The sequence below is a fragment of the Coturnix japonica genome, chromosome 2, assembly GCF_054131305.1.
Source record: "Coturnix japonica strain WE chromosome 2, WE-NBRP24, whole genome shotgun sequence".
Taxonomy (NCBI): Eukaryota; Metazoa; Chordata; class Aves; order Galliformes; family Phasianidae; genus Coturnix; species Coturnix japonica.
In genome coordinates this window covers 396,480-424,300 of record NC_140664.1, presented here as the reverse complement: position 1 = coordinate 424,300, position 27,821 = coordinate 396,480, and the positions used below count along the sequence as shown (strand labels likewise).

Sequence of the window (27,821 nt, the reverse complement as noted above, 5' to 3'; positions counted from 1 at the left end):
TGGACCCCATTTCCCAGCATCCTTGTCAGGCTGCTCTGGGCTTCCCAAGTGTGTCTGGCAGGAGACCCATTTACTTATGTTGCATTTCCTCCCTGCTTTTTTTTGTCCCATTTCCCTTTCCATGTGCTTTGCCCTTCTCTTTCCCCTTTGGTGTCCTTCGTTTACATCTTTGCTGTCTACTTTTTATTTGGGAAGTGGATTTCTGTGTGTTTTGTGTAATTACATCTTAGTGCTCTCTATGGGGATTATATCTTATTTAGGCAGAGGAGGGCTGTTTATGAGGACAGGACTCAGTGCTCTCAGGCCTGGCTGGGAGGTAGCAAGCCTTGAGCTGAGTGGGAGGGTGTTGTTCTGGAAGGCTGAAGCAGAGCTGATGGGATCACTGTGGTGTTGAGTGTCAGTGGCTGAGGCCATTTGTCTGTGTGGCCATTGATGCTTTCCAGTAGGATTTGGATATTCCATGGGGAAATGAGAAGCAAACTTGTTGCATGGTCACGGAATCATGAGCCTCTCAGGCCTTGTGGTCAAGGACATACTGAGGAGTGCAGGGCAGGCCCCCATTCAGTTGAGGTGAGTGCTTTGTGTCTTGCTGCTGAGGTGAACAGTGCTTGTTTTTCAGAATGAGAAGTAGAATGTTTGTGCCTATAGGCTGTGAAGGCTGCCTGGTTCCACCCATGAATGCTGAGGGAGCCACTTGTTGTCCTTGTGTGGGTGATGTCATTTGTCTTGGAAAGGTCCCAGTCCCTGGGAGGGGCTTCTGATGTGCAGGACAGAGTTCATTCCCTGCTATCCTGACGGAGGTGGAAGAGTGGAGAGATTGGTGTCTGTTAAACTGAGATGAGAACTGCCAGTGGGAGAGAGTAGGGATGTCCCACTCTGCTCTGTGCTGGTGCGGCCTCACCCCAAGTGCTGTGCTCAGCTTTGCCTTCAGCGGTACAGGACAAGGGGAAGGATGGCCCTACATAGCATCTACACAGGCTGGATAGCAGGGCTGCGGCCAAGGGATGAAGTTCAACAAGACCAAGAGGAGGCTCTCGGGAGATCTCGTTGCTCTCTACAACTTCCTGAAGGGAGGTTGTAGTCAGCTAGGCATAGGACTCTTCTCTGGTGTAACTGGTGATAGGACTAGAGGGAATTGTTCCAAGTTGCACCAGGGGAGGTTCAGGCTGGACGTTAGGAAACACTACTTCTCTGAAAGGGTGGTCAGGCATTGGAATGGGCTGCCCAGGGAGGTGGAGGAGTCACTGACCCTGGAGGTGATCAAGGAACATTTGGACATTGTGCTGAGGGACATGGTTTAGTGAGATCTGTTGGTGTTGGGCTGGACTGGGTGATGCTGTGTGTCTATTCCAACCTTGGTTATTCTATGATTCTATGATTCTATGACTCTATGTGATTGTGAACAGCCTGCTATTCCTTACTGGACTTCAGCGGTGCAATTGTACTATTTGATTTAATTTGTACAAGTGTGGATAACATTCTTTTATAATAGTGTAACTAATATGGAATGAGATAAATGCTATATGCTGGCCACGAGTGCTCTTGATGATGTCATGTTTGAGACAGGAGTTTTTGGGATCCTTTCGGACCCAAGGTGTTCATTTGTAGAGCCCTGACACTCTACTGGGCGAAGTGGAAAGAACATTAAGCATAGGAATGAAGAGGAGGACTCTGAGGCTGGCATGCATGAGAATTTTATTGAGAGAACCAGGCTGAAAGAAGGATCCACTTGGTGATCACCAGTGGATCTAACACAATTTAAAGCACAGAGAAAGAAGAAAAAGTGGTCAGGATTCTAGACAGCATGGTCTGCTTGCTTGTTCAGTGCCAAGAGCAGAGGAGCCACGGCTGCTGATCCCGTGTGCCATCAGTGACACAGAGGAGCATAGTGAGTGCGTGGTTTGCCTTGCAGGGTGCAGGTGGTTGCTGTCAGGGTGTGGGCGCAGGCCCTTAGCAGGGGTAGCGGGCTCTCCCGCCGTTGAAGCAGCCCAGGCCTCCGAAGCCGAAGCCGCCGGAGGAGATGGACACTCCCTGGGCGCTGAGGGCGCTGCCCACGGCAGCTGATGAGGAGGATCCGACGGCGGTGTTCTGGGGGAAGGAGCTGAGGATGGGTCCCGGCAGGGTGACCACCACGGTGGAAGGCTGGATGACGACTTGGGAGTCCTGGCACTGCCTGACACAGGGCTCGTTGCAGCTGTTAGCCAGCGGGGTGGGTCCGCAGGGGCGGCAGAGGTCGTAGCAGGACATGGCTGTGGGGTGGAGGGTCCCTGGAAGAGAAGGTGTTGGGTGAGCGGAGGGGGCTGGGGGAGTGTGGGGGCTGAAGAGGGGTGGAGAGCTGGGTAGGATTGGGCAGTGGAAGAAAGGAAGCGGGGTGCAGGCTGACCTGTAGGAGCAGAGAGGAGAAGGTGTCAGGAGAAGGGTGTGAGGGAGCGAGGTGCAGGGCCGGCTTTTATGCTGCTGTGTGAGTGCCCGAGGGCTTGGAGAGAGCCTCTGCGCATGGCAGCATTGTGCAGCGTGCAGCTATTGCATCACGTAGTGTTGCCACTCATGGGTTGTGTGTTCTCCTTCCAGGAACTCTGCCATTTCACGTCCTTCTCTTGAGGTCGTTTCCTGTTGACAGCAGCTGCACCTTTGAAGTGAGAGTATTTGAGGCCAAAGGTGCCACATTGCACCTTCATGTCATGGCAAGCGGAAGTAGTGGCCAACACTCAGTAAAGGAGCAGTGTTGTCAGTGAGGTCATTGCTTGGCACACATGCACTGTTGCTTTGTGTCTTTGTTGTTAGAGGTGTTTCCAGTTCCAAGCATCTCTGGAAGCCTGATTTGGGCATTCTTATTATTGTGGTTCACAGATCTCAATGGCAATTCCTTTGATGAGGAGATTACCCGTTTTGTTCAACACGGGAACCTTTTGTGCATCATTTCCATGAACTTCATCCAAGTTCTTCATACTGTATTTCATGAAATTCTTCTGGAGAAAATGTTGAGAACTTCCTTGAGAAATACGTGATATGTTGGGTGAAGCTTTGTGTTAGAAATCCAGTTCAATGACTTCTATTAGATGCGGTTATGTCAGGCCAGTCAGGTATGGGATTCTCCATAGCTCCTTTTTTCACAGAATCACAGAATCACAGAATTGTAGGGGTTGGAAGGGACCTCTAGAGATCATCGAGTCCAACCCCCCTGCCAAAGCAGGCTCCCTACACCATGTCACACAGGAAGGCGTCCAGGCGGGTCTTGAATATCTCCAGAGAAGGAGAATCCACCACCTTCCTGGGCAGCCTGTTCCAGTGCTCCGTCACCCTCACTATAAAGAAGTTCTTGTGCACATTTCTGCAGAACTTCCTATGCTGCACTTTCATCCCATTACCCCTAGTCCTATCCCCACGCACTACTGGGTCTGTTCTCTTCCATGGTTTAGAAAATGCAGGATTCTTTCAAATGCAGGATGCAGGACTTGGATGCACACGAAAGAAGAAGATTGTGGATGACAGTAAGTAGAGATGAGCAGCTGACTCTCAGTATTAGGGGGGCCTTGGAGAGATCTTTTGAGAGACCTGTGGGCTGGGCCATCACCAATGAGATGAAGTGTAAAGAGAGGAAGAGCTTGATTATGTGCCAGGATTGGGAACAACCTGTATATGTATGGGTATTTGGGGATGAGAGACATAAGAGCAGCCCCACAGAAGGAGATCGAGAAGTTCTGGTTGATATCAAGTTGATTCTGAGTCAGCAGTGTGCCCTGGCAGCCAAAATGACTGACTGTACCCTGGGATGCATTGAGATGAGAACTTCGAGTGGGAGAGAGTCAGTTTGTCCCACTCTGCTCTGTGCTGGTGCGGCCTCACCCCAAGTGCTGTGCTCAGCTTTGTCTTCACTGGTACAAGACAAGGGGACGGATAGCCCTAAATAGCATCTACACAGGCTGGATAGCGGGGCTGCGGCCAATGGATGAAGTTCAACAAGACCAAGTGTCTTGTTCTGTGCTTTGGCCACAGCACCCCCAGGCAATGCTGCAGGCATGGGGCAGAATGGATGGAAGACTGCATGGAGGGAAAATGGACCTTGGTGTACTGGTTGATACTTGACAGAACTTAAGGCAGCAGCTTGCCCAAATAACCAAGAAGGCATATTGGCTTGTATCAGAACTAGTGTTATCAGCGGAGCAGGGAAGTCATCATCTCTGTACTCCACCCTGGAGAGGCCACACCTTGAGTTCTGTGTCCAGTTTTGGGCCCCTCACTGCAAGAAAGCCATTGAGGCCCTGGAGCATGTTCAGAGAAGGGCAAAAAAGCTGCTGAGGGGTCTGGAGCATGGGCCTTATGAGGAGAGGCTGAAGGAGGTGGGACCGTTCAGTCTGCAGAAAAGGAGGCTCAGGGGAGACCTCATTGCTCTCTATAACTACCCAGAGGGAAGTTGTAGTGAGCTGGGAGTTGGTCTCTTCCCTATTGGTGATAGGACTAGAGGGAATGGCTTCAAGCAGCACCAAGGTAGGTTCAGGCTGGATGTTAGGAAATACTACTTCTCTGAACGAGTGGTCAGGCAGTGGAATGGGCTGCCCAGGGAAGTGGGGGAGTCACTGACACTGGAAGTGTTCAAAGAACGTTTGGACGTTATATTGAGGGACATGGTATAGTGAGATCTGTTGGTGATGTATTGGACTTGATTATGATGTGGGCCATTTCCAACCTAGGTGATACTGTGATTCTGACTGTATGTGATTGTGAACAGCCTCCAATTCCCGACTGGACTTCAGCTGTGCAATTGTACTATTTGACATTCTTTATAAGAGCATAGATAACGTGATGAGATGAAAGCCATCTGCTAGCCACCAATGCACTGGTTGGTGATGTGATTGCAAGAGAAGGTCCTGGAGCTGATTTGGAGCCATCAAATTCATTTGTAGACCCATGGCTTTGTGGTTGGTGAAGTGTGACGTGCATTGTGCAAAGGAATGAAGAGGATGAATCTGAGGCTGGCATGCGTGAGAACTTTATTGAGAAAATACATGTAAAGGAAGGATCCACTTGGTGATCACCAGGTGGAAAGGGCACAATTTCAAGTGCAAAGAAAGAGGAAAGTTACTGCACTCATGTTCCCAGACAGCATGGTACGATGCTGTTCCTGCTTCCTTGCATTCTGCCATGAGAAGAGGAGCCATGGCTGCTGATGCCATGTGCTGCCATCTGTGACACAGAGGAGCGTGGTGAGTGCGTGGTTTGCCTTGCAGGGTGCAGGTGGTTGCTGTCAGGGTGTGGGCGCAGGCCCTTAGCAGGGGTAGCGGGCTCTCCCGCCGTTGAAGCAGCCCAGGCCTCCGAAGCCGAAGCCGCCGGAGGAGATGGACACTCCCTGGGCGCTGAGGGCGCTGCCCACGGCAGCTGATGAGGAGGATCCGACGGCGGTGTTCTGGGGGAAGGAGCTGAGGATGGGTCCCGGCAGGGTGACCACCACGGCGGGAGGCTGGATGACGACTTGGGAGTCCTGGCACTGCCTGACACAGGGCTCGTTGCAGCTGTTAGCCAGCGGGGTGGGTCCGCAGGGGCGGCAGAGGTCGTAGCAGGACATGGCTGTGGGGTGGAGGGTCCCTGGAAGAGAAGGTGTTGGGTGAGCGGAGGGGGTTGGGGGAGTGTGGGGGCTGAGGAGGGGTGGAGAGCTGGGTAGGATTGGGCAGTGGAAGAAAGGAAGCGGGGTGCAGGCTGACCTGTAGGAGCAGAGAGGAGAAGGTGTCAGGAGAAGGGTGTGAGGGAGCGAGGTGCAGGGCCGGCTTTTATGCTGCTGTGTGAGTGCCCGAGGGCTTGGAGAGAGCCTCTGCGCATGGCAGCATTGTGCAGAGCTGCTGTTGCGTGCCAGAGCCTGGTCAGTCATGAGGTGGGGTGTGTTTGCCGTCCACAGCTCTCCCTTTTCATTACCTTTTGTTGTGGATTTGATCCTTTGACCTCTTCGGCAGTTTTTAAGGGAAAATGAATATTTTGTATGATTTATACACAAGGTGTGTCGCATTATGGTGGTTAAAATGCATCAAAAGCATGGAAGAGATGTTGTCTCAGGAGTGAGGTCACGGCGTCGCATTGATGGTGGGTGGTTTGTCTGCATTGTGAGGGTTGGACCCCATTTCCCGGCATCCTTGTCAGGCTGCTCTGGCCTTCCCAAGTGTGTCTGGCAGGAGACACGTTTACTTGTGTTGCGTTTCCTCCCTGCTTTTTTTTGTCCAATTTCCCTTCCATGTGCTTTGCCCTTCTCTTTCCCCTTGGGTGTTCTTCATTGACACCATGGTTAACTGTCCATGTTTTATTTGGGAAATGGATTTCTTCGTCTATTGCATAGTTTTGTCTTAGGGCTCTCTATGGGGATTGTATCTTATTTAGGCAGAGGAGGGATATTTGTGATGGGAGGATGCAGTGCTCTCAGGCCTGGCTGGGAGGTAGCAAGCCTTGAGCAGAACAGGAGGGTGTTGTTCTGGAAGGCTGAAGCAGAGCTGATGGGATCATTGTTGAGTGTCAGTGGCTGAGGCCATTTTTCTGCATGGCTTTGATGGTTTCCAGTTGGATTAGGATATTCCATGGGGAAATGAGAAGCAAACATGTTGCATGGGTATGGAATCATGAGCCTCTCAAAGCCTTGTGGTCAAGGACATGTCTGAGGAGTGCAGGGCACGACCCCATTCAGTTGAGGTGAGTGCTTTGTGTCTTGGTGCTGAGGTGAACAGTGCTTGTTGTTGAGGGAGATTAAGAGAAGTAGAATGTTTGTGCCTATAGGCTGTGAGGGCTGCCTGTTTCACCAATGAATGCTGAAGGAGCCAGGGGTGTCCTTGGGTGAGTGATGTCATTTGCCTTAGAAAGGTCCCAGTGCCTGGGAGGGGCTTCTGATGTTGGGACAGAGCTCATTCCCTGCTATCCTGAAGGAGGTGGAAGAGTGGAGAAATAGATATCTGTTAAACTGAGATGAGAACATCCAGTGGAAGAGAGTCGGGTTGTCCCACTCTGCTCTGTGCTGGTGCGGCCTCACCCCAAGTGCTGTGCTCAGCTTTGGCTTCAGCAGCACACAATAGCTGGACTGAGGCCAAAGGGATGAAGTTCAACAAGGTCAAGTGCCAGGTCCAGCACTCTGGCCACAGCACTCCCAGGCAATGCTGCTGGATTGGGGCAGAGTGGCTGGAAGACTGCATAGAGGAAACAGACCTGGGGTATTGTTTGATGATAGACAGTTAAATGGGTGCTGAGGTGGTCTTAATAGTTTCCAAATGCAGGGGTCTGGTGCTGTGAGGCAAGTGACAGAGCGGCTTGATGTGGTGAATTCGTAGTTATATAGTCCAGTACTGGAAAATGAGGCCTATGCTGTTCAATAACTTAAAATCCTGTGTGCTGGGATTGGACGTGACTGTGGACAGCCTTCAATTCCTGAATGGTCTTGAACATATACCATTGTACTATTTGACTTTGTGCAAGGGCAGATAGAATGTGATGAGATGAATGCAATCTGCTAGCCACCAGTGCTCTTGTTGGTGACACGGTACTGAGAGTTGGTCCTGGGGCCCTTTTGGACTGAACATGTTCACTTCTGGAGCCATGTCTCTGTAGTGTTTGACGTGTCAAGAGCATTAAGCAAAGGAATCAAGAGGAGGACTCTGAGGCTGGCATGCGTGAGAACTTTATTGAGAGAAACAGACTGAAAGAATGATCCACTTGGTGATCACCAGGTGGAACGGCAACAAATTAAGGTTCAAAGAAAGAAGCAAGTTGAAGTGGTCAAGTTCCCAGACAGCATGGTCTGACGACGCTCCCTACTTCAATGTTTTGTTCCATGAGCAGAGGTTCCATGGCTGCTGATGCCGTGTGCCATCAGTGACACAGAGGAGCGTGGTGAGTGCGTGGTTTGCCTTGCAGGGTGCAGGTGGTTGCTGTCAGGGTGTGGGCGCAGGCCCTTAGCAGGGGTAGCGGGCTCTCCCGCCGTTGAAGCAGCCCAGGCCTCCGAAGCCGAAGCCGCCGGAGATGGACACTCCCTGGGCGCTGAGGGCGCTGCCCACGGCAGCTGATGAGGAGGATCCGACGGCGGTGTTCTGGGGGAAGGAGCTGAGGATGGGTCCCGGCAGGGTGACCACCACGGTGGAAGGCTGGATGACGACTTGGGAGTCCTGGCACTGCCTGACACAGGGCTCGTTGCAGCTGTTAGCCAGCGGGGTGGGTCCGCAGGGGCGGCAGAGGTCGTAGCAGGACATGGCTGTGGGGTGGAGGGTCCCTGGAAGAGAAGGTGTTGGGTGAGCGGAGGGGGCTGGGGGAGTGTGGGGGCTGAGGAGGGGTGGAGAGCTGGGTAGGATTGGGCAGTGGAAGAAAGGAAGCGGGGTGCAGGCTGACCTGTAGGAGCAGAGAGGAGAAGGTGTCAGGAGAAGGGTGTGAGGGAGCGAGGTGCAGGGCCGGCTTTTATGCTGCTGTGTGAGTGCCCAAGGGCTTGGAGAGAGCCTCTGCGCATGGCAGCATCGTGCAGCGTGCAGCTCTTGCATCACGTAGTGTTGCCACTCATGGGTTGTGTGTTCTCCTTCCAGGAACTCTGCCATTTCACGTCCTTCTCTTGAGGTCGTGTCCTGCTGACAGCAGCGGCACCTTTCAAGTGAGAATATTTGAGGCCAAAGGTGCCACGTTGCACCTTCATGTCATGGCACGCGGAAGTAGTGGCCAACGCTCAGTAAAGGAGCAGTGTTGTCAGTGAGGTCATTGCTTGGCACACATGCACTGTTGCTTTGTGTCTTTGTTGTTAGAGGTGCTTCGAGTTCCAAGCATCTCTGGAAGCCTGATTTGGGCATTCTTATTATTGTGGTTCTCAGATCTCAATGGCAGTTCCTTTGATGCGGAGATATGTTGTTCACCACGGGAACTTTTTGTGCATCATTTCCATGAACTTCATCCAAGTTCTTCATGCTGTATTTCATGAAATTCTTCTGGAGAAAATGTTGAGAACTTACCTTGAGAAATACGTGATATGTTGGGTGAAGCTTTGTGTTAGAAATCCAGTTCAATGACTTCTATTAGATGTGGTTATGTCAGGCCAGTAAGGTATGGGATTCTCCATAGCTCCTTTTTTCACAGAATCACAGAATCACAGAATTGTAGGGGTTGGAAGGGACCTCTAGAGATCATGGAGTCCAACCCCCCTGCCAAAGCAGGCTCCCTACACCATGTCACACAGGAAGGCGTCCAGGCGGGTCTTAAATATCTCCAGAGAAGGAGACTCCACCACCTCCCTGGGCAGCCTGTTCCACCCGTCACCCTCACTGTAAAGAAGTTCTTCCGCACATTTGTGCGGAACTTCCTATGCTGTACTTTCATCCCATTACCCCTAGTCCTATCCCCACGCACTACTGGGTCTGTTCTCTTCCATGGTTTAGAAAATGCAGGATTCTTTCAAATGCAGGATGCAGGAGTTGGATGCATACAAAAATAGAAGATTGTGGATGACAGTAAGTAGAGATGAGCAGCTGACTCTCAGTATTAGGGGGGCCTTGGAGAGATCTCTTGAGCGACCTGTGGGCTGGGCCATCACCAATGAGATGAAGTGTAACGAGAGCAAGAGCTTGATTATGTGCCTGGCTTGGGAACACCCTGTATATGTATGGGTATTTGGGGATGAGAGACATAAGAGCAGCCCCACAGAAGGAGATCGGGAGGTTCTGGTTGATATCAAGTTGATTCTGAGTCGGCAGTGTGCCCTGGCAGCCAAAATGACTGACTGTACCCTGGGATGCATTGAGATGAGAACTTCCAGTGGGAGAGAGTCAGTTTGTCCCACTCTGCTCTGTGCTGGTGTGGCCTCACCCCAAGTGCTGCGCTGAGCTTTGTCTTCAGCGGTACAAGACAAGGGGACGGATAGCCCTAAATAGCATCTACACAGGCTGGATAGGGGAGCTGCGGCCAATGGATGAAGTTCAACAAGACCAAGTGTCTTGTTCTGTGCTTTGGCCACAGCACCCCCAGGCAATGCTGCAGGCATGGGGCAGAATGGATGGAAAACTGCATGGAGGGAATGGACCTTGGTGTAGTGGTTGATGCTTGACAGAACTTGAGGCAGCAGCTTGCCCAAATAACCAAGAAGGCATATTGGCTTGTATCAGAACTAGTGTTGTCAGCGGAGCAGGGAAGTCATCATCTCTGTACTCCACCCTGGAGAGGCCACACCTTGAGTTCTGTGTCCAGTTTTGGGCCCCTCACTGCAAGAAAGCCATTGAGGCCCTGGAGCATGTTCAGAGAAGGGCAAAAAAGCTGCTGAGGGGTCTGGAGCATGGGCCTTATGAGGAGAGGCTGAAGGAGGTGGGACCGTTCAGTCTGCAGAAGAGGAGGCTCAGGGGAGACCTCATTGCTCTCTATAACTACCCAGAGGGAAGTTGTAGTGAGCTGGGAGTTGGTCTCTTCCCTATTGGTGATAGGACTAGAGGGAATGGCTTCAAGCAGCACCAAGGTAGGTTCAGGCTGGATGTTAGGAAATACTACTTCTCTGAACGAGTGGTCAGGCAGTGGAATGGGCTGCCCAGGGAAGTGGGGGAGTCACTGACACTGGAAGTGTTCAAAGAACGTTTGGACGTTATATTGAGGGACATGGTATAGTGAGATCTGTTGGTGATGTATTGGACTTGATTATGATGTGGGCCATTTCCAACCTAGGTGATACTGTGATTCTGACTGTATGTGATTGTGAACAGCCTCCAATTCCCGACTGGACTTCAGCTGTGCAATTGTACTATTTGACATTCTTTATAAGAGCATAGATAACGTGATGAGATGAAAGCCATCTGCTAGCCACCAATGCACTGGTTGGTGATGTAATTGCAAGAGAAGGTCCTGGAGCTGATTTGGAGCCATCAAATTCATTTGTAGACCATGGCTTTGTGGTTGGTGAAGTGTGAAGTGCATTGTGCAAAGGAATGAAGAGGATGAATCCGAGGCTGGCATGCGTGAGAACTTTATTGAGAGAAATACATGTAAAGGAAGGATCCACTTGGTGATCACCAGGTGGAAAGGGCACAATTTCAAGTGCAAAGAAAGAGGAAAGTTACTGCACTCATGTTCCCAGACAGCATGGTACGATGCTGTTCCTGCTTCCTTGCGTTCTGCCATGAGAAGAGGAGCCATGGCTGCTGATGCCATGTGCCATCAGTGACACAGAGGAGCGTGGTGAGTGCGTGGTTTGCCTTGCAGGGTGCAGGTGGTTGCTGTCAGGGTGTGGGCGCAGGCCCTTAGCAGGGGTAGCGGGCTCTCCCGCCGTTGAAGCAGCCCAGGCCTCCGAAGCCGAAGCCGCCGGAGGAGATGGACACTCCCTGGGCGCTGAGGGCGCTGCCCACGGCAGCTGATGAGGAGGATCCGACGGCGGTGTTCTGGGGGAAGGAGCTGAGGATGGGTCCCGGCAGGGTGACCACCACGGTGGAAGGCTGGATGACGACTTGGGAGTCCTGGCACTGCCTGACACAGGGCTCGTTGCAGCTGTTAGCCAGCGGGGTGGGTCCGCAGGGGCGGCAGAGGTCGTAGCAGGACATGGCTGTGGGGTGGAGGGTCCCTGGAAGAGAAGGTGTTGGGTGAGCGGAGGGGGTTGGGGGAGTGTGGGGGCGGAGGAGGGGTGGAGAGCTGGGTAGGATTGGGCAGTGGCAGAAAGGAAGCGGGGTGCAGGCTGACCTGTAGGAGCAGAGAGGAGAAGGTGTCAGGAGAAGGGTGTGAGGGAGCGAGGTGCAGGGCCGGCTTTTATGCTGCTGTGTGAGTGCCCGAGGGCTTGGAGAGAGCCTCTGCGCATGGCAGCATTGTGCAGAGCTGCTTTTGCGTGCCAAAAGTTGACCAGTCATGAGGTGATGTGTTTGTGTCTTCCCGCAACGCTTCCTTTTTCTTTCCTTCCCTTGTGGTTGTGTTCCTTTGACCCTGTCAGCGCTGTTCAAGTGGGAATGGTGTTTCAGTCAGTGCATGCTGAAAGTGTGTGTGGTGTTTATCAGGACTGAGGTCACTACGTGGCTTTTGTGCGTGGTGGTTTGTGGCTCTGTCAGGTGGGTACCGCATCTCCTGGCATCCTTAGTAAGCTGCTCCAGGCTTCCCAGCTCTGCCTGTTTTGCTTGATCCACTCGAATCCCATTCCCTCCTTCCCTGCTGTCATCCCACCTCAGTAGGCAGTCTTCAGCTTTTGTCCCTATTCCTGGTTATGATGCATATGCTACCCACTTTTTTCATATCTTCGTAAGGCCTTTTCAGTTGATTCTGTAAGGTCATAATGCATGAGAGTGCGGTCTGAGAAATGGAAGAGTCTCATCCCACTCCTGCATTCAAGAAATGAAGAAGGAAGCTGTGAGAAACTGCAGGCTGGTCGACCTGATGTTAGTCACTAGCCTGGAGGTGAAGGAAATCTCCCTTAAAGACACGGATTTACAAAGCCACCTCAGTCTCTTCTACATTGGTCCAGTGGTGGATGATGAGAAGGTGTGACAGTTGACTGTCTTCCCTTTGGTCAAGGCACGGAGGCTTCTTCCCATTACATGATCCCTGATAAACTGTCAAAGTGGAAGCTGAGATGGGCTTGAAAGTGGCTGAATGAAACAGTCCAGTGGAGTGTTAGGATTGTGTCAAGACTGGGTAGTGCGGCCAGCACAGTTCAGCATCTGCATTAAAATGCTGGGTGATGGTAGTGGTCCCAGTGAGTTTGCAAATGCTGGAAGTTGGGAAGGAGCAGCTGATGCCCCAGGTGAACAGTCCACCTTTGTGAGTGATGTGAGGAGGTTGGGTTATGTGTCAGAGAGGGAAATACTGAGGCAGCAGAAGGCCCAAAGTGAAATCCTGCAGATGGGAAGCCGTAACATGGAGTCAAGGAAATGAGAGGGTGGCAGCCAGGTTTGCTGAGGAGAACCTGGTGTTGCTTTTGGTGAGCAAAGTGATGGAGAGGCAGCAAAAGAGGCTCCCATTCTCTTGAAGGCCATTGGGAAGAGCATCGCTAGCACACTGGAGGATGTACTCTGTGTTCTGTTCAGCACTGGTGCTTCAAATTGAAGTTTTGCAGGTAGAAGACAGACATGGATATGGTGGAACAATTCCAGTGCAAGGCTTCCCCAGTGCTGATGGGCCTGAAGACTCCTTAGGATGTGGACAAGCAGAGAGAGCAGGCAGTTTTGAACCAGGACTCAAGGATGCTCTCAGTTGTCACGGAGTTCTCTCTAGAGCTCACTCCGGGACAGTGGGCACAGACCCAGGGCAGCAGGAACAAAAGCCCCCCCCCCCCCTTTTCTCTCACGGCACGGTACGGCGCGGCCCGGCGCGGCCCGGCCACGTGCGTTTAGGGAGACGGGGAAGGGAAGGGAAATTGCGATTAGGTCTAACAAAAAAATGAGGGAGGAAAAAGGTGATCTGAGAACGAATGGCAGTTTAATAACCTAATAACACTAAACAACAACAAGAGAGTCTCAACAAAGAGAATACCAAGTCCCCAATCTCACCGATGGAGCTGTGGAAGGCAGGAAGGTCTGACCACGTTGTCTCCTCGCAGGGAGCCGGTCCAGCAACGCCGTCCCCTTCCTCACTTCCCTTCCGGTGCCCCACCCCACATGCTCATTAAGGCAGTTCACAGAAAAAAAAACTTGTCCCCTTTACTCCCATTATGAAGCATGGTGTTCTGATGTGGAATACCAACACCAACCAAATTGCAAAACCATAACATTCCACCCCTTATTACACATCATCACATCATGCCTAACTTTTATCAACATATAAAACAGAACATTAGTTAACATGCATTACATATGTACATACAGATATATATATATATATATATACACATGGAATCACAGGCTGCACTCCCCCAGCATCAAATTTCCCTGTGGCACACACTGAACATCCCCATCCTTCTGCATCACCCACCAGGTGCACCCAGGTCCCTGTGCAAAGACAGTTCCACGGAGGGGCCTCCCTTTTCCAGAGGCTGGAAGGACCCAAACCGCTTTTCCCAGCATATTCTTTACATGCACCACAGGAACCTTGTCTCCCTCCACAGTACGCAGGGAGTTGGACTGTGTAGGGCCGTCTCGGTTGGCTGATCCTCGGGTGTTTACCAGCCAGGTGGCTTCTGCTAGATGTTTCTCCCAGTTCTTAAATGTTCCACCACCCATCGCTTTCAGCGTGGTTTTCAGCAAACCGTTGTGGCGCTCGATCTTACCAGCAGCTGGTGCGTGATAGGGGATGTGATAGATCCACTCGATGCCATGTTCTTTGGCCCAAGTGCTCACCAGTGAATTTTTGAAATGAGTCCCATTGTCTGATTCGATCCTCTCTGGGGTGCCATGTCGCCACAGGATTTGTGTCTCTAGGCCTAATATGGTGTTTCTGGCAGTGGCATGGGGTACTGCATATGTCTCAAGCCACCCGGTGGTTACCTCCACCATGGTGAGTACATAATGCTTACCATTACGAGTCTTTGGCAGGGTGATATAATCAATCTGCCATGCCTCCCCATATTTATACTTTTCCCATCGCCCTTCCCCCCAGAGAGGTCTCATCCTCTTGGCCTGTTTGATCATGGCACAGGTGTCACAATCATGGATGATCTGCGCAATAGCGTCCATAGTTATGTCCACCCCTCGGTCTCTAGCCCACTTATGTGTTCCATCTCTGCCTTGATGGCCTGAGGTCTCATGGGCCCACCGAGCTAGGAATAACTCTCCCTTATTCTGCCAGTCCAGGTCTATCTCGGCCACCTCAATTCTGGCAGCTCGATCTACCTGGTGGTTATTTTGTTGCTCCTCTGTTGCTCGGCTCTTGGGCACGTGGGCATCTACGTGACGCACCTTTAGGACCATATTCTTTATTCGAGCAGCAATGTTCTTCCATAGTTCAGCGGCCCAAATAGGTTTACCTTTCCGCTGCCAGTTGTTTTGCTCCCATTGCTGCAACCACCCCCACAAGGCATTGGCCACCATCCATGAGTCAGTATAGAGGTAAAGCACTGGCCATTTCTCCCGCTCAGCAATGTCTAGGGCCAGCTGGACAGCCTTTACCTCCGCAAATTGACTCGATTCTCCTCTTCCTTCCGTGGCCTCTGCAACTTGTCGTGTGGGGCTCCACACTGCAGCCTTCCATCTGCGATGTTTCCCAACAATGCGGCACGATCCATCAGTGAACAGGGCGAACTTCTTTTCGTTGTCCGGGAGTTCATTGTACGGGGGAGCCTCTTTGGCGCGTGACACCTCTTCTGCTGGTGGTGCTTCAAACTTTTTACCTTCGGGCCAGTCCATGATCACTTCTAGGATCCCTGGACGGTTGAGGTTCCCCATCCGGGCCCGCTGTGTGATTAGTGCAACCCACTTACTCCATGTGGCATCTGTGGCATGGTGAGTGGAGGGAACCTGCCCTTTAAACATCCAATTCAGCACTGGAAGTCGAGGTGCCAGGAGAAGCTGTGTTTCGGTGCCAATTACCTCAGAGGCAGCCCGGACCCCTTCATATGCGGCTAGGATCTCCTTTTCAGTTGGAGTGTAGCCCTCTTCCGACCCCCTATATGCTCTACTCCAGAATCCTAGGGGTCGGCCTCGGGTCTCATCTGAGGTTCTCTGCCACAAGCTCCAAGTGGGACCTTTCTCCCCAGCAGCTGTGTAAAGGATGTTCTTCACATCCTGTCCCATCCGTACTGGCCCCAGGGCCACAGCACGGGCTATCTCTTGCTTGATTTGCTCAAAGGCCTGCTGCTGTTCAGGGCCCCACGCGAAGCTATTCTTCTTTCGGGTCACCTGATAGAGGGGGCTCACAATGAGGCTATAATTTGGGATGTGCATCCTCCAGAAGCCTACCACACCCAGGAAGGACTGTGTCTCTTTTTTGTCAGTGGGCGCAGACATTGCAGTAATTTTGTTGATCACATCAGTTGGGATGTGGCGACGCCCATCTTGCCATTTCACCCCAAGAAACTGGATTTCTTGGGCAGGGCCCTTCACTTTGTCTCGCTTAATAGCGAAGCCAGCAGACAGGAGGATCTGGATTATTCGTTCTCCTTTTTTAAAAACCTCCGTCGCTGTATCACCCCACACAACGATATCATCTATATACTGCAAGTGCTCTGGAGCACCGCCCTGTTCCAATGTGGCTTGGATCAGCCCATGGCAGATGGTCGGGCTGTGTTTCCACCCCTGGGGCAAACGATTCCAAGTGTACTGAACACCCCTCCAAGTAAAGGCAAACTGTGGCCTACACTCTGTGGCCAAAGGGACAGAGAAAAATGCATTGGCAATATCAATGGTGGCATACCATTTTGCCTCTTTCGATTCCAGTTCATACTGGAGTTCCAACATGTCTGGCACTGCAGCACTCAATGGGGGTGTGACCTCATTAAGGCCACGATAGTCCACTGTCAGCCTCCATTCTCCACTGGCTTTGCGCACTGGCCATATGGGGCTATTGAAGGGTGAATGGGTCTTACTAATTACTCCCTGACTTTCTAGTTGTTGAATGAGCTTATGGATAGGGAGCAAGGAATCCCTATTAGTACGGTACTGTCGTCTGTGTACTGTTCTTGTGGCAATTGGTACCCGTTGTTCTTCCACCCGCAGTAACCCCACAGCAGACGGGTCCTCTGATAGGCCAGGCAAATCAGACAGCTGCTTAATACTGTCTGTTTCTATAGCAGCTATTCCAAAAGCCCATCTGTATCCTTTGGGGTCCTTGAAATGTCCCCTTCTTAGGTAATCTATTCCAAGTATGCAAGGAGCCCCCTGGCCAGTCACTATACGATGTTTCTGCCAGTCTCTACCAGTGAGGCTTATCTCGGCCTCCAATACAGACAGTTCCTGCGAACCCCCAGTCACCCCATGTATATGTATCCGTTCTGTCCCTTCGAAACCTGAGGGTATCAGAGTGCACTGTGCACCGGTATCCACCAGTGCTTTATATTTTTGTGGTTCTGATGTGCCAGGCCACCGAATCCACACAGTCCAATACACTCTATTATCCCTCTCCCCCCCCTGGCTGAGGGCAGGGCCCCTCTATTGGTTGTCTGAGGCGGTAGAGGCAACCTCAGTAGTGGCTGACCTCTTTTGTAATTTTCTTACCCGTGCTCGCAGTACAAAATTGGGTTCGTCATGCCACTTCTTCATATCCTCTCCATGGTCATGCAGGTAGTTCCACATGGCACCACGTGACATAGGCTCACTGCGGTCCTTCACTCAGGCAGGTGTGCGTTTGCGTCTGACAGCTGAGACTGCCACAGGTTCACTGTGGTTCCTTGCCGCAGACCAGCTCTTCTGCATGTTGTCCTGTCTTTTCTCCATTTGGTCCATTCTATCCACCATTTTACAGATGGCTGCGATGGTGGTACGGTGTGGCAGTAGTGAGTATTCGATATTTTGCAGTGAAAGGATGAGCTCAAAAATTTCAAGTCTCCTATCCAGCTCATCATACCTGTTAGAGTTCGTTAATAGTACACTGGAATACTTCCCTGGTGCTGACCGTATGAGTTTCTTGCATATTTCCGGAGTACCGCTCACCTTTTCTGGGTCATGGTAATCCTCTGGGTCCCCAGGGACAAACGTGGGGTCGAACAGCATTTCTGCCACAGCCATTTCTCTCAGGTACTGGATACCTTCCTCAGCTGTACTCCATTTTCCCAGTACAGGCTCCAAATCACTTTTGAGAAGACCGGTTGCCTTTACAGCTGATAGAATCCTCTCCCAGAGATTGGCGACTCCATCGAGACATCTGCTGATCCCTCTATCAATAGATGAGTCTCGAGCAATGTTTCCTAATTGACGAGCCTCATCGCAGCTTAGAGACATGCAGGAGGCCCCATTGTCCCAACACCGGAGCAGCCAAGTGACAAGGCGTTCACCTGGGAGTCGGGCAAACTCCTTTCTCGCACTTTGGATTTCAGTAATTTTCAGAGGTTTACGAGTAGAGGAAGCAGTGACTTTTCCCTCATCATCACTATCTTCTCCGCGTCTGTTAGTCTTCTGGGTTGCCTTTCTCGGTGGTTTTGGGGAGGGTCCCTCGCCCGGATCTTCCTCTACTTCCTCCATCCGTTCCAGACGTGAGGACACACGTTCCCATCTCTGGCCTCCCACTGGGGCGACTGACACTGATGCTGGTGTTTCCTGTGGTCGGCTGGGATTAACTTGTTGCCTTCCCCTTAGGGTTTGGATCTCATTCTCGAGACTCTCTATCTTTTTCATAAGCCATTCGATCTGAGATCCCCCTGATCTCCCACACTCACTCAGGGGTTCTATTAATTTCCCAAGGTCCCTCTGGTGTTCAGGGGTGAGATTACCTGATACTGGGGGTCCCGATGCTTCTGGCCCTTTTCCTGAGTCTCTCTGCACTATTCTTTGCAAGTCTTTCTGCAATTTATAGTAAACTACTACAATTAGAGAGACTAACAACACAGTATTAAAATTGACACCCCAGTCATACTTAAGGAATTCAGAGCATTCGTGAGCCAGATCAAGCACGGTGCCTGTGATGTTCGTTACTCTGGAAGGGAGCCAGGCAGACATCTCTATCCCTGCCAGCCGTCGGATTAATAAATCTACCCCTACCCCCAACATCAGGAAGTCCTTAAGCCAGGACCACAGGAACCTAGGGACTATCAGTCCTACATACAGGGCTGCTGAAAAAGACCACCTAATTACTGCCCAAAACATTGCCCTGAGCTGTGCCCGCATTCTCCACCAAAAATGTCACGGAGTTCTCTCTAGAGCTCACTCCGGGACAGTGGGCACAAACCCGGGGCAGCAGGAACAAAAGCCCCCCCCCCCCCTTTTCTCTCACGGCACGGTACGGCGCGGCCCGGCGCGGCCCGGCCACGTGCGTTTAGGGAGACGGGGAAGGGAAGGGAAATTGCGATTAGGTCTAACAAAAAAATGAGGGAGGAAAAAGGTGATCTGAGAACGAATGGCAGTTTAATAACCTAATAACACTAAACAACAACAAGAGAGTTTCAACAAAGAGAATACCAAGTCCCAAATCTCACCGATGGAGCTGTGGAAGGCAGGAAGGTCTGACCACGTTGTCTCCTCGCAGGGAGCCGGTCCAGCAACGCCGTCCCCTTCCTCACTTCCCTTCCGGTGCCCCACCCCACATGCCCATTGAGGCAGTTCACAGAAAAAAAAACTTGTCCCCTTTACTCCCATTATGAAGCATGGTGTTCTGATGTGGAATACCAACACCAACCAAATTGCAAAACCATAACACAGTAAATATTGTCCTTGTGTATAAATATTAGGGAAGGATGAAAAGGGAGCCAGCACCTTTCCATCACTGTCGGCTGCCAGGACAAAGGACAGTGGGCAGCACTGAATGTGAACCTTCCTTGGAAGAGAAATGGAGCTCTTTCCATTGTGACGGGGACAAGCAGTGGAACAGCTTACCCAGCAGAATAAGTTGTGCAGTCCAAGTCCTTTGAGGCACTGAAAGTGTGTCTGGACGTGTTCCTTGTCTGACAGCTGTACCTGAGAGTGCTTGAGCAGGGCAGCGGTGCTGTGTGGTCACTGCAAGTTCCCTAAGAGGTAAATGATTCTGTGACTGTGTTTCTTTTGTCACTGGGGGAGAATCCTGCCGCGGTGTGCAGCCATGGAGAGGTGGTTTCAGAGGACATGGGCAGAAGGGCCTTGGTGTGCCCTAGATTGTGTTTAGTCAAGCCCAGATGATGTGTGATGTGCTGGAAGCCGAGTTGATGGCCCAGATGTTCTTGTTGGTACCATCCTTGACATGCGAGGTCATGGGTCCCCTTTGGATCCACCCTAATCTCCCCTTAAGATGTGCCTTCATAGTGGCAGAAGTGTGAAGACCATCTGCTGAGTAATGGAGGAGGAGAAATCTGAGGCTGGCATGCAAGTGAACTTTATTGAGGAAAATATATGAAAGGGAAGGAGCACCAAGAGAAATAGCCATGGCTGCAAGTGCATGTAGCATGACCATGAGCGTTCTTCCAGAGAAAGAAGAGGAATCAATGAGCGTGGTGAGTGCGTGGTTTGCCTTGCAGGGTGCAGGTGGTTGCTGTCAGGGTGTGGGCGCAGGCCCTTAGCAGGGGTAGCGGGCTCTCCCGCCGTTGAAGCAGCCCAGGCCTCCGAAGCCGAAGCCGCCGGAGGAGATGGACACTCCCTGGGCGCTGAGGGCGCTGCCCACGGCAGCTGATGAGGAGGATCCGACGGCGGTGTTCTGGGGAAAGGAGCTGAGGATGGGTCCCGGCAGGGTGACCACCACGGTGGAAGGCTGGATGACGACTTGGGAGTCCTGGCACTGCCTGACACAGGGCTCGTTGCAGCTGTTAGCCAGCGGGGTGGGTCCACAGGGGCGGCAGAGGTCGTAGCAGGACATGGCTGTGGGGTGGAGGGTCCCTGGAAGAGAAGGTGTTGGGTGAGCGGAGGGGGTTGGGGGAGTGTGGGGGCTGAGGAGGGGTGGAGAGCTGGGTAGGATTGGGCAGTGGAAGAAAGGAAGCGGGGTGCAGGCTGACCTGTAGGAGCAGAGAGGAGAAGGTGTCAGGAGAAGGGTGTGAGGGAGCGAGGTGCAGGGCCGGCTTTTATGCTGCTGTGTGAGTGCCCGAGGGCTTGGAGAGAGCCTCTGCGCATGGCAGCATTGTGCAGCGTGCAGCTCTTGCATCACGTAGTGTTGCCACTCATGGGTTGTGTGTTCTCCTTCCAGGAACTCTGCAATTTCACGTCCTTCACTTGAGGTTGTTTCCTGTTGACAGCAGCGGCACCTTTCAAGTGAGAATATTTGAGGTCAAAGGTGCTACGTTGCACCTTCATGTCATGGCACGCGGAAGTAGTGGCCAACGCTCAGTAAAGGAGCAGTGTTGTCAGTGAGGTCATTGCTTGGCACACATGCACTGTTGCTTTGTGTCTTTGTTGTTAGAGGTGTTTCCAGTTCCAAGCATCTCTGGAAGCCTGATTTGGGCATTCTCATTATTGTGGTTCTCAGATCTCAATGGCAATTCCTTTGATGCGGAGATTACCCATGTTGTTCACCACAGGAACCTTTTGTGCATAATTTACATGAATTTCATCCAAGTTTTTCATACTGTATTTCATGAAATTCATCTGGAGAAAATGTCAAGAACTTACCGTGAGAAATATGTAATATGTTGGGTGAAGCTTTGGGTCAGAAATCCAGCTCAATTACTTCTATTAGATGCTGTTATGTCAGGCCAGTCAGGTATGGGATTCTCCACAGCTCCTTTTTTGGGTCTGTTCTCTTCCATGGTTTAGAAAATACAGGATTCTTTCAAATGCAGGATGCAGGACTTGGATGCATACAAAAATAGAAGATTGTGGATGACAGTAAGTAGAGATGAGCAGCTGACTCTCAGTATTAGGGGGGCCTTGGAGAGATCTCTTGAGAGACCTGTGGGCTGGGCCATCACCAATGAGATGAAGTGTAATGAGAGCAAGAGCTTGATTATGTGCCTGGCTTGGGAACACCCTGTATATGTATGGGTATTTGGGGATGAGAGACATAAGAGCAGCCCCACAGAAGGAGATCGAGAAGTTCTGGTTGATATCAAGTTGATTCTGAGTCAGCAGTGTGCCCTGGCAGCCAAAATGACTGACTGTACCCTGGGATGCATTGAGATGAGAACTTCGAGTGGGCGAGAGTCAGTTTGTCCCACTCTGCTCTGTGCTGGTGCGGCCTCACCTCAAGTGCTGTGCTGAGCTTTGTCTTCAGCCGTACAAGACAAGGTGATGGATGGCCCTAAATAGTATCTACACAGGCTGGATAGCGGGGCTGCGGCCAATGGATGAAGTTCAACAAGACCAAGTGTCTGGTTCTGTGCGTTGGCCACAGCACCCCCAGGCAATGCTGCAGGCTTGGGGCAGATTGGATGGAATACTGCACAGAGGAAACCTACCTGGGTGTATTGGTTGGTGCTTGACTGAACTTGAGCCAGCAACACGCCTGTATATCCCAGAAGGCATCCTGGCTTGTATCAGAACTACTGTTGTCAGCGGAGCAGGGAAGATATCATCTCTCTCTACTCTACCCTGGTGGGGCCACATGTCCAGGGCTGTGTCCAGTTTTGGGCCCCTCGCTGCAGGAAAGACACTGAGGCCATGGAGTATATTCAGAGAAGGCCAACAAAGCTGGTGAGGGGTCTGGAGCACAGGGCTTATGAGGAGAGGCTGAAGGAGCTGGGATGGTTCATTGTGGAGAAGAAGAGACTCAGGGGAGCCCTCATTGCTCTCTATAACTACCTGAAGGGAGGTTGTAGTGAGCTGGGAGTCGGGCTCTTCTCTGGTGTAACTGGTGATAGGACTAGAGGGAATTGTTCCAAGCTGCACCAGGGGAGGTTCAGGCTGGACGTTAGGAAACACTACTGCTCTGATAGAGTGACCAGGCAGTGGAATGGGCTGCCAGGGAGGTGGTGGAGTCACTGACCCTGGAGGTGATCAAGGAACATTTGGATGTTGTGTTGAGGGACGTGGTTTGGTGAGATCTATTGGTATTAGGTTGGTCTGGGTGATGCTGTGAGTCTTTTCCAACCTTAGTGATTCTATGTTTCTATGACTGTATGTGATTATGGACAGCCTGCTATTCCTGACTGGACTTGAGCAGAGCAATTGTACTATTTGGCTTTCATTATAATAGTGCAGATAATATGTGATGAGATGAATTCTATATGCTGGCCACCAGTGCTCTTGCTCGAGGCATGTTTGAGACAGGAGATTTTGGGACCCTTTTGGACCCAAGGTGTTCATTTGTAGAGCCCTGTCACTCTACTGGGTGAAGTGGAAAGAACATTAAGCATAGGAATGAAGAGGAGGATTCTAAGGCTGACATGCAAGAGAATTTTATTAAGAGAAACACTCTTAAAAGAAAGATCCACTTGGTGATCACCAGTGGAAGGAGCACAGTTTAATGTGTAAAGGAAGAAGTAAGTTATTGCACTCATGTCTCCAGGCAGCATGGCCTGCTTGCTCGTTTTGTGCCATGAGAAGAAAAGCCATGACTGCTGATCCCGTGTGCCATTATTGACACAGAGGAGCGTGGTGAGTGCGTGGTTTGCCTTGCAGGGTGCAGGTGGTTGCTGTCAGGGTGTGGGCGCAGGCCCGTAGCAGGGGTAGCGGGCTCTCCCGCCGTTGAAGCAGCCCAGGCCTCCGAAGCCGAAGCCGCCGGAGGAGATGGACACTCCCTGGGCGCTGAGGGCGCTGCCCACGGCAGCTGATGAGGAGGATCCGACGGCGGTGTTCTGGGGGAAGGAGCTGAGGATGGGTCCCGGCAGGGTGACCACCACGGTGGAAGGCTGGATGACGACTTGGGAGTCCTGGCACTGCCTGACACAGGGCTCGTTGCAGCTGTTAGCCAGCGGGGTGGGTCCGCAGGGGCGGCAGAGGTCGTAGCAGGACATGGCTGTGGGGTGGAGGGTCCCTGGAAGAGAAGGTGTTGGGTGAGCGGAGGGGGTTGGAGTGTGGGGGCTGAGGAGGGGTGGAGAGCTGGGTAGGATTGGGCAGTGGAAGAAAGGAAGCGGGGTGCAGGCTCACCTGTAGGAGGAGAGAGGAGAAGGTGTCAGGAGAAGGGTGTGAGGGAGTGAGGTGCAGGGCCGGCTTTTATGCTGCTGTGTGAGTGCCCGAGGGCTTGGAGAGAGCCTCTGCGCATGGCAGCATTGTGCAGAGCTGCTGTTGCGTGCCAAAAGTTGACCAGTCATGAGGTGATGTGTTTGTGTCTTCCCGCAACGCTTCCTTTTCCTTTCCTTCTCTTGTGGTTGTGTTCCTTTGACCCTGTCGGCGCTGTTCAAGTGGGAATGGTATTTCAGTCAGTGCATGCTGAAAGTGTGAGTGGTGTTTATCAGGACTGAGGTCACCGCGTGGCTTTTGTGTGTGGTGGTTTGTGGCTCTGTCAGGTGGGTACCGCATCTCCTGGCGTCCTTAGTAAGCTGCTCCAGGCTTCCCAGCTCTGCCTGTTATGCTTGATCCTCTCAAATCCTATTCCCTACTTCCCTGCTGTAATCACAACTCACTATGTGGACTTCAACCTAGTGGAACAGAGGTGTGGAACAAGGGAGGAGGTCACAGCATAGCACTTAAATTGCATGTTGTCTGACTGCATTATGTGGTGGGGACCCGATTTTCTGGCACCCTTGGAAGGCAGCTCTGGTCTTCATGGCTGTGTTTGCCATTAGACCCTGTCACACACATCGTATTTTCTGACTGACTGCCTTCATCCCAGTTTCCTTTCCATGTTCTTCACCCCTCTCTTTCTCTTTGGTGTGCAGCACTGACATTAGTTCCCTTTGTGCCCTCAAGGCTTCAATTGGGAATGGTGTTACTGCGTCTTTGGTGTGGTTTCAGCTCAGGTCCATCCATGGGGATTGTAGCTGATGGAGGCTGAGGAGCGCTGTCTGTGTGAGCAGGCCGCAGTCCTCTCTGGCCTGGGTGAGAGGCAGAAAGCCCTGAGCTGGAGGGGAGTGTGTTGGTCTGGAAGGCTGAAGCAGGACTTGATTGCAGATCAGTGTTGAGTTGAGCGTCAATGGAAGAAGCTATTATTTCTCTGTATAGGCTATGATAGTTACAAGAAGGAACTGGAGGTTCCATAGAGAAAGGAAAAGTATGCATACTTGGTGGAGTTCAATGACAGGCCCTGGTCAGCATGACTCAGTGGTGGGTCATCAGCCCAGAGAAAGGATAATGGTTCAGAGTTCTTCCAACCTTCACAGCTCCATGCTAATCTAATTGTATCATTTGACATGCCATACTCAGCCAGAATCTGAGCCTGTATGAGTTGGACAGGTGGAGATGATGGGGCCCTGAAAGCACTTGTCTGAAAGGCTAGGGCCCAGAACCTTGTGATGGGGTCACCAGGTGTTGTAGCAGGTAAGTTACTCATGCTTACCCCATGGTGGACTTTTATGGATCCTGTCTCAGTGCTGCGAGCTACTATTGGATGATGTAATGTTACACGTCATGCGGTGTGTGTTGTTCTTCCAGAAACTCTGCCTTTTTGCATCCTATTCTAAATGCAGGACTTGAATGCGTACAGATCAACAAGTCTGTAGATGTTAATTACAGAGGAGCAGTTGACTCCCTCTGGATTCTCTCAGGATTAGGGATGCCTGAAGAAGAGGATGTGGATTCTGCAGCTGATTGCAGAATGCCCTGGACATTTGAGGATCTAGAGAGAAGAGACTTCAAAGCAGCTCCTCAAAAAGAGATCTGCAGTTTCTGGTTGATGTCAGGTTGGCTCTGAGTCAGCAGTGTGTGCTGGCCCCCAGAAGTGCTGAGCATTCCATTTGTATATCGGGCTCACTGCTGAGGATTGTCCCACTCTTCTATGTGCTGCTCCAGCTTCATCTCAAGTCTTGTTTTTATATTTCACTTCAACCATGCAAGGACATGAAACTCTTGTCTAGGGTTTTAAGGAGGGATACAAAGAGGATGTAAGGTTTGAAGGAAACAAATTTCCTTGGTTTGTTGAGGAAAGGAGAGACTGAGGGCATCCCTCATATTGGCCTGCAGCTCGTCACAGTGGAGAGGAAGGGCAGCTCTGCTGTCTTGGGACTGGAACAGGTCCTGTGGGTAAAGCATGGAACTGCATCAGGGGAGGTCAAGTGGGAAGTTAGGGAAAGGTTCTGTACCAGAGGCTGAAGTGAAGACAAAACTGATATAAGAAATGATTCTGTGACCATGTTTGTTGTAAATATGAGAGATTCTTGGATGGGAGGAAAAGGAATCTGCTGCCCATCAAGGCTTATGTTGGTGACACAGTTACAAGAGGAGGTCTTGTGGCCCTTTTGTGGCACACATGATGGTTGTTAGAGCCATGTCTCTGTAGTGGATGAAGTGGGAAGGGCATCGTATGAAGGAAGGAAAAGAAGGAATCTGAGGCTGGCATGCATGAGAACTTTATTGAGAAAAACAGACTGAAAGGAAGAATCGACTTGTTGATTGTAAGTGGAAAAAATAGAATATCAAGTGCAAAAATAGAAGAAAGTTGAAGTGGTTCTGATCCCAGACAGCATGGTCTGATGTTGTTCCACAGTTCTCTATTTCATGCCATGAGCAGAGGAGCCATGGCTGCTGATGCCGTATGCCATCAGTGACACAGAGGAGCGTGGTGAGTGCGTGGTTTGCCTTGCAGGGTGCAGGTGGTTGCTGTCAGGGTGTGGGCGCAGGCCCTTAGCAGGGGTAGCGGGCTCTCCCGCCGTTGAAGCAGCCCAGGCCTCCGAAGCCGAAGCCGCCGGAGGAGATGGACACTCCCTGGGCGCTGAGGGCGCTGCCCACGGCAGCTGATGAGGAGGATCCGACGGCGGTGTTCTGGGGGAAGGAGCTGAGGATGGGTCCCGGCAGGGTGACCACCACGGTGGAAGGCTGGATGACGACTTGGGAGTCCTGGCACTGCCTGACACAGGGCTCGTTGCAGCTGTTAGCCAGCGGGGTGGGTCCGCAGGGGCGGCAGAGGTCGTAGCAGGACATGGCTGTGGGGTGGAGGGTCCCTGGAAGAGAAGGTGTTGGGTGAGCGGAGGGGGTTGGGGGAGTGTGGGGGCTGAGGAGGGGTGGAGAGCTGGGTAGGATTGGGCAGTGGAAGAAAGGAAGCGGGGTGCAGGCTGACCTGTAGGAGCAGAGAGGAGAAGGTGTCAGGAGAAGGGTGTGAGGGAGCGAGGTGCAGGGCCGGCTTTTATGCTGCTGTGTGAGTGCCCGAGGGCTTGGAGAGAGCCTCTGCGCATGGCAGCATTGTGCAGCGTGCAGCCCTTGCATCACATAGTGTTGCCACTCATGGGTTGTGTGTTCTCCTTCCAGGAACTCTGCAATTTCACGTCCTTCTCTTGAGGTCGTGTCCTGATGACAGCAGCGGCACCTTTCAAGTGAGAATATTTGAGGCCAAAGGTGCCACGTTGCACCTTCATGTCATGGCACACGGAAGTAGTGGCCAACGCTCAGTAAAGGAGCAGTGTTGTCAGTGAGGTCATTGCTTGGCACACATGCACTTGTGCTTTGTGTCTTTGTTGTTAGAGGTGTTTCCAGTTCCAGTCATTGCTGTAAGCCTGAATTGGGCATTCTCATTATTGTGCTTCACAGATCTCAATGGCAATTCCTTTGATGAGGAGATTACCCATGTTGTTCAACACGGGAACCTTCTGTGCAACATTTCCATGAACTTCAGCGAAGTTCTTCATGCTGTATTTCATGAAATTCTTCTGGAGAAAATGTTGATAACTTACCTTGAGAAATACGTGATTTGTTGGGAGAAGCTTTGGTTAGAAATCCAGTTAAATGACTTCTATTAGATGTGGTTACATGAGCCCGTCAGGTATGGGAATCTCCAGAGCTCCGTTTTTTTGGGCCTGTTCTGTTCCATGGTTTAGAAAATACAGGATTCTTTCAATTGCAGGATGCAGGACTTGGATGCACACAAAAGAAGATTGTAGATGAAGTTAAGTAGAGATGAGCAGCTGACTCTCAGTATTAGGGAGGCCTTGGAGAGATCTCTTGAGAGACCTGTGGGCTGGGACCATCATCAATGGCATGAAGTGTAATGAGAGCAAGAGCTTGATTCTGTGCCTGGATTGGGGGCATCCTGGTCTCAGATACCTGGGTATCTGGGGATGAGAGACTTTAGAGCAGTTGAAGTGAGAATATTGGAGGCCAAAGGAGCCATGTTGCACGTTCATGTCCGGGTATGCGGATGAAGTGGCCAAACACCAAATGGGAGCAGTGTTGACAATGAGGTCATGGCTTGGCACTTGTGCAATATGGTTTGTGTCTTTGTTGTTGGAGGAGCTGCCAGTTCAAAATATCCATGGAAGCCTGTTCTGGGCATTCTAGGTATTCTTGCTTTGAAATGAATGCACTTCCTTTTCTGAGATGAACACCCATGTGGTTCATTAAGGGAACCTAATAGGTGTA

General features: G+C 51.5%; 7 protein-coding genes and 1 long non-coding RNA gene across 8 annotated transcripts; 1 reads left to right on the top strand and 7 right to left on the bottom strand.

The window, feature by feature from the left end:
* Positions 1-1,869: 1,869 nt before the first annotated feature.
* LOC146761649 (feather keratin 1-like) lies at positions 1,870-2,290 on the bottom strand. The gene has a single exon (XM_085540862.1). The coding sequence runs from the start codon at positions 2,245-2,247 to the stop codon at positions 1,951-1,953; it is 297 nt and encodes a 98-aa protein (XP_085396988.1). The 5' UTR covers positions 2,248-2,290; the 3' UTR covers positions 1,870-1,950.
* Positions 2,291-5,193: 2,903 nt separating this feature from the next.
* Positions 5,194-5,583, bottom strand: LOC146761648 (feather keratin 1-like). The gene has a single exon (XM_085540861.1). It carries the CDS (start codon positions 5,561-5,563, stop codon positions 5,267-5,269), a length of 297 nt encoding a protein of 98 aa, XP_085396987.1. The 5' UTR covers positions 5,564-5,583; the 3' UTR covers positions 5,194-5,266.
* Positions 5,584-7,716: 2,133 nt separating this feature from the next.
* On the bottom strand, positions 7,717-8,256 carry LOC146761647 (feather keratin 2-like). The gene has a single exon (XM_085540860.1). The coding sequence runs from the start codon at positions 8,211-8,213 to the stop codon at positions 7,920-7,922; it is 294 nt and encodes a 97-aa protein (XP_085396986.1). The 5' UTR covers positions 8,214-8,256; the 3' UTR covers positions 7,717-7,919.
* Positions 8,257-11,102: 2,846 nt separating this feature from the next.
* LOC146761646 (feather keratin 1-like) lies at positions 11,103-11,569 on the bottom strand. Its single transcript, XM_085540859.1, has one exon. It carries the CDS (start codon positions 11,514-11,516, stop codon positions 11,220-11,222), a length of 297 nt encoding a protein of 98 aa, XP_085396985.1. The 5' UTR covers positions 11,517-11,569; the 3' UTR covers positions 11,103-11,219.
* An 8,374-nt stretch (positions 11,570-19,943) lies between these two features.
* On the bottom strand, positions 19,944-20,301 carry LOC146761645 (feather keratin 1-like). Its single transcript, XM_085540858.1, has one exon. The coding sequence runs from the start codon at positions 20,299-20,301 to the stop codon at positions 20,005-20,007; it is 297 nt and encodes a 98-aa protein (XP_085396984.1). The 3' UTR covers positions 19,944-20,004.
* Positions 20,302-23,011: 2,710 nt separating this feature from the next.
* Positions 23,012-23,374, bottom strand: LOC146761644 (feather keratin 1-like). Its single transcript, XM_085540901.1, has one exon. It carries the CDS (start codon positions 23,327-23,329, stop codon positions 23,012-23,014), a length of 318 nt encoding a protein of 105 aa, XP_085397027.1. The 5' UTR covers positions 23,330-23,374.
* Positions 23,375-26,012: 2,638 nt separating this feature from the next.
* Positions 26,013-26,677, bottom strand: LOC146761643 (feather keratin 1-like). The gene has a single exon (XM_085536837.1). It carries the CDS (start codon positions 26,670-26,672, stop codon positions 26,094-26,096), a length of 579 nt encoding a protein of 192 aa, XP_085392963.1. The 5' UTR covers positions 26,673-26,677; the 3' UTR covers positions 26,013-26,093.
* An 83-nt stretch (positions 26,678-26,760) lies between these two features.
* Positions 26,761-27,149, top strand: LOC146761642 (uncharacterized). Its single transcript, XR_014942345.1, has 2 exons — positions 26,761-26,879; positions 26,994-27,149. It is a non-coding gene; the product is annotated as an uncharacterized LOC146761642 (long non-coding RNA).
* The last annotated feature ends 672 nt before the right edge of the window (positions 27,150-27,821 follow it).

Excerpts from the sequence above, each read along its gene's own strand:
- LOC146761649 (XM_085540862.1), bottom strand. The coding sequence starts at position 2,247 with ATGTCCTGCTACGACCTCTGCCGCCCCTGCGGACCCACCCCGCTGGCT.
- LOC146761648 (XM_085540861.1), bottom strand. The coding sequence starts at position 5,563 with ATGTCCTGCTACGACCTCTGCCGCCCCTGCGGACCCACCCCGCTGGCT.
- LOC146761647 (XM_085540860.1), bottom strand. The coding sequence starts at position 8,213 with ATGTCCTGCTACGACCTCTGCCGCCCCTGCGGACCCACCCCGCTGGCT.
- LOC146761646 (XM_085540859.1), bottom strand. The coding sequence starts at position 11,516 with ATGTCCTGCTACGACCTCTGCCGCCCCTGCGGACCCACCCCGCTGGCT.
- LOC146761645 (XM_085540858.1), bottom strand. The coding sequence starts at position 20,301 with ATGTCCTGCTACGACCTCTGCCGCCCCTGTGGACCCACCCCGCTGGCT.
- LOC146761644 (XM_085540901.1), bottom strand. The coding sequence starts at position 23,329 with ATGTCCTGCTACGACCTCTGCCGCCCCTGCGGACCCACCCCGCTGGCT.
- LOC146761643 (XM_085536837.1), bottom strand. The coding sequence starts at position 26,672 with ATGCAAGGGCTGCACGCTGCACAATGCTGCCATGCGCAGAGGCTCTCT.